We start from the raw sequence: 4,041 nt of genomic DNA, 5'->3' as shown, positions 1-4,041 counted from the left end.
GTAAGGGAAGAGTAGTGTGAATGTTGCTGGGAAGGTAAGGGAGATTGAGTGCTGAGGGTAGGTGCTTAAGGTTGTTAAAGGGGGAAAAGATCCTTTCTTCATCGTTCCTTAGGGATTTATAGCGGGAAGGCCCCTATGTCTGGTATTGCTCTAACATTCCCTCTGCAGAGGTACAACGAGGTTGTTAAGCCTACGTGGTACCTTAGTGGTCTCCTCTTAGTGGTTAGTGCATTCCCGCTAAAAAGTAGGTGGCTTGGTGGAGGGTTTGTTGATCAGTAAGTGGCTTGTTGAAGTATGGGGCATGCAAGTGGCTAATCACCCAATGACCAATTGAACAATATGAGGCAGGAGGTCAATCGTGGGTGTTTCTCAAATAACTTCTCGTGGTGCCACCTGCCCAAGCCAAATAGAAGCATAACAAGTTTAATCCCTCGACAACTCTTACCATTATTCCTTAAAAGAATAAAAAAAAAATTACAAACTCCTTTTAAAATACTCTTTTGTAAAACAAGAGACATATTGGGTAAATCATGAAGCAATATTTCATCTAGCGCATTTAGCAAGTGAAAGTTTAAGAGAAACTATCGTATCTCACTCAAATTATTAAGAAAATGAAATGGTATATACTCTTAAAGATATTCTATTGACTCATGGATCCATCATCTATACGTATAATGCAACGTTTACAGTCCGTTGTTTTATTTATAGACTGAGATTTTATTTGTCTTAACAAAAAAGGTAAGAGAGTAGATATTTTGTAAAATATATAGATATTTTGTAATATAAAAATAGCAAAGATGGAAGGGAAACGAATTAATTAGGGCTAATAGAAGAAGGGGAAAATTAGATAAATGATATAGAAAGGAAGGTTGTTGTAGTACCTTTAATAGACAAGGGGTGTGGCTCCAATCGGAAACGTGGAAGGTTTAATTTGCTTTTAGTTTTGGATGCATCGAAGCATACTTGGAAAAAACATGTGGGAAAGAAAAAAGTCTTTTGCTTCCAACACAAATTAACTACATATTCTTTCAATTTCTAATTCTAATTTTTTTCTATAATCTCTCCTTTGACGTGGACTGTGATCGTTCATTTCCAAGGCCCTATTGATAACAGACATTTGAAACATGACCTTATACCAACAATATTGACGGATATTGATTCCAACTAGTTTGTATTACGATAGTTGAATCGGAATATATTTGGTGGTACCATAACTTTTCGTTAGAGGTGCTATTTGAATCCGAAGATGGAGATCAAAAGTATCCTCCAGTATTAGTACATAGAAGTAGAAAATATAGTGATAAGAATGACAGCCACCAACATGAAATACTCTCACGTGCAGGTAGACAGATACATAAGCGAGTTAAACATTCTTGCATGATTTTCTCGGATGTGTTATTGATATGTTTCCATTTTTTAAGGGAAAATGACATGTTTGATTGTAGCAGTACTGTGTTTCAGAACATGCTTCTAATATCGCACGGTTAAAACAAGGGTTTTTCCATTGCAAATGTTTTACATCACTATAAAACATTTATATATTTATAGCTGCAGTATGACGTTGTACCTTTGTTTATGCGTTTTAAGGCAGAACAGAGCTAATGTTATACAAATTAAATACTTGACAATCAGATATATATATACCCCACAATCTCTTGGCTTATAAAAACATCTTTCCCCATATATTTCTCCCACTCACTTCACAGCAAATTAGAGTGCTCCATTGCTAACTGAAAGAAATAAAGCTATGGACGAGCTTGAAGCACTGAGATCTTATCAAAAGCAACCAACAATGGCAGAGGTATACAATCTTTGACACAATTTTCATTCTAACAGATGATAAGTTAACTGAGTTTTTTTTTTTGTTTCACTGCCTATATTTAGGTGACTGAGGAGCTAAAGAGAATAATTGATATAGGGTTCCCTATAGCAGCTATGAGCTTGGTGAGTTATGCAAGGAACATGGTTTTAGTTGTTTGCATGGGAAGATTAGGCAGCCTTGAGCTTGCTGGTGGAGCGTTAGCTGTTGGTTTTACAAACATCAGTGGCTACTCAGTCTTGTCAGGGCTTGCTACGGGCATGGAATCGCTTTGCAGTCAAGCTTTTGGCTCAAGGAACTTATCAATGGCAGCTCTCACTTTGCAAAGAACGATTGTAATGTTACTGCTGGCTTCGGTACCCATCGGCTTGATATGGTTTAACCTTGAACCTCTCATGCTTAGCATCAATCAAGACCCTGATATATCCAAAGTTGCCAGCCTTTACTGCCGGTTTGCGATCCCGGATCTTATAGCAAATAGCCTTCTTCATCCTCTACGTATTTACTTGCGTAGCAAAGGAACAACTTGGCCTTTAATGTGGTCAGCTTTAGTTTCGACCCTTTTTCATCTTCCAATCACAGTCCTTTTATCCTTTACTTTAGGTTTAGGAGTCCCTGGGATAGCAATCTCCACCTTCATCACCAACTTCAACACCCTTTTCTTCCTTCTTTGTTACATGTTCTACACTCGAACTAGTCATCTTGTTCCACAGGAGTCGATGCGGACGCCTTTGTTACCATCGCCAACTCTGACACACCCACCTTCGTCAACAGCTCTAATAGGGAAGGAATGGGGAGATCTTCTTCGACTGGCAATACCAAGCTGCATTGCTGTTTGCTTAGAGTGGTGGTGGTACGAGTTTATGACAATTCTAGCCGGTTATTTATCCGAACCTCGAGTTGCTTTGGCAACGTCAGCAATAGTGATACAAACGACGTCTCTCATGTACACGTTGCCAACAGCACTCAGTGCATCGGCCTCAACCCGAGTCGGGAATGAGCTCGGAGCGGGGAGGCCGAGCAGGGCACGGTTGGCAGCAGTGGTAGCCATAGGGCTAGCCTTGTTGACCTCATTTTTGGGATTAATAGGGACGGTATTCGGGAGAGAAGCTTGGGGAAGAGTTTTCACAAAGGATTATGAGGTTCTAGAGCTAACCATGATTGTACTACCCATACTTGGACTGTGTGAGCTAGCAAATTGTCCACAAACCACAAGTTGTGGGATCCTAAGAGGGAGTGCTAGGCCCGGGACTGGGGCAACCATAAACTTTTACTCGTTTTACTTGGTGGGTGCGCCTTTGGCAATAGTCCTAGGCTTTGTTTGCGGACTAGGGTTCGTGGGGATGTGTTATGGGCTGCTAGGTGCTCAGATTGCATGTGTTATCTCCATCTTAACAGTGGTATTCAGGACGGATTGGGAACGAGAGTCGTTGAAGGCCAAAGAGTTGGTGGGCAAAACTGAACATTTTGCACATGCAGACCAAGTCATTAAATGTGAAGAGGGAGTTGGATTTCTCACAGAATTGGGTTCTGGAAAGTGAGGAAAACACGGTGGTCTTCAAGGAACCAGAATACTCCCATCTAACAGAACAAATTGAAACTACACTTTTTCATCTCCATTATTATTATTTTCCGACTCATGTTATATATATACACCTGTTTGTTTTGTCTTTCCCTTTTTCTTTCTTTTATTTCTCTTAAAAGTTAGCTAGTTCCCCACTAATCTTTGGCCATGCACTAGACCATGCAGGCATGCACCTTTGTATATCAATCAATTAATGCTAATCATAAAAATAGAATTATCTGTATGCTTATGAGATAAAGGTTTAGCCCTTTTCTTTTGTTTGTTTTCTTAATACAACGAAAGATCAAGGAAAGAAAGAAATTGCGGGTGCTGGAATTTGATTCTCGATCTATTAGGTATTAATTCTTGAATCTGACTATACGAATCAACATCTAAAGTCCCGGATCTGGATATAAATTCTGCTCTTAGCATTTCTTTTCTTATTAGTTTTCTTTTTAAAAACCATTCACTTACACAAAACAATAATTAAAAAATAGATATCCAAGTTTACCTCCTGCATTCATAATAAAGTAGATATCTTGATTTTGACTAAAAATATAAAAGAATAGGTACTGCATCACACATTTGAAGGACAACAATGGTGCACATATTGATTCTAATTAGTTCTCATACTTTTGCTTATTTTAATCAAAATCAA

The 4,041-nt window shown here is 38.8% G+C and overlaps 1 protein-coding gene across 1 annotated transcript; it reads left to right on the top strand.

The window, feature by feature from the left end:
- Positions 1-1,645: 1,645 nt before the first annotated feature.
- Positions 1,646-3,642, top strand: LOC105774890 (protein DETOXIFICATION 55). The gene is made up of 2 exons (XM_012597462.2): positions 1,646-1,801; positions 1,885-3,642. Exons 1-2 carry the CDS (start codon positions 1,748-1,750, stop codon positions 3,358-3,360), a joined length of 1,530 nt encoding a protein of 509 aa, XP_012452916.2. The 5' UTR covers positions 1,646-1,747; the 3' UTR covers positions 3,361-3,642.
- Positions 3,643-4,041: the final 399 nt, after the last annotated feature.

The sequence above is a fragment of the Gossypium raimondii genome, chromosome 10 (assembly GCF_025698545.1).
Source record: "Gossypium raimondii isolate GPD5lz chromosome 10, ASM2569854v1, whole genome shotgun sequence".
NCBI lineage: Eukaryota > Viridiplantae > Streptophyta > Magnoliopsida > Malvales > Malvaceae > Gossypium > Gossypium raimondii.
The sequence above is the reverse complement of the archived record's forward strand: the minus strand, read 5'-3'. Positions and strand labels throughout refer to the sequence as shown.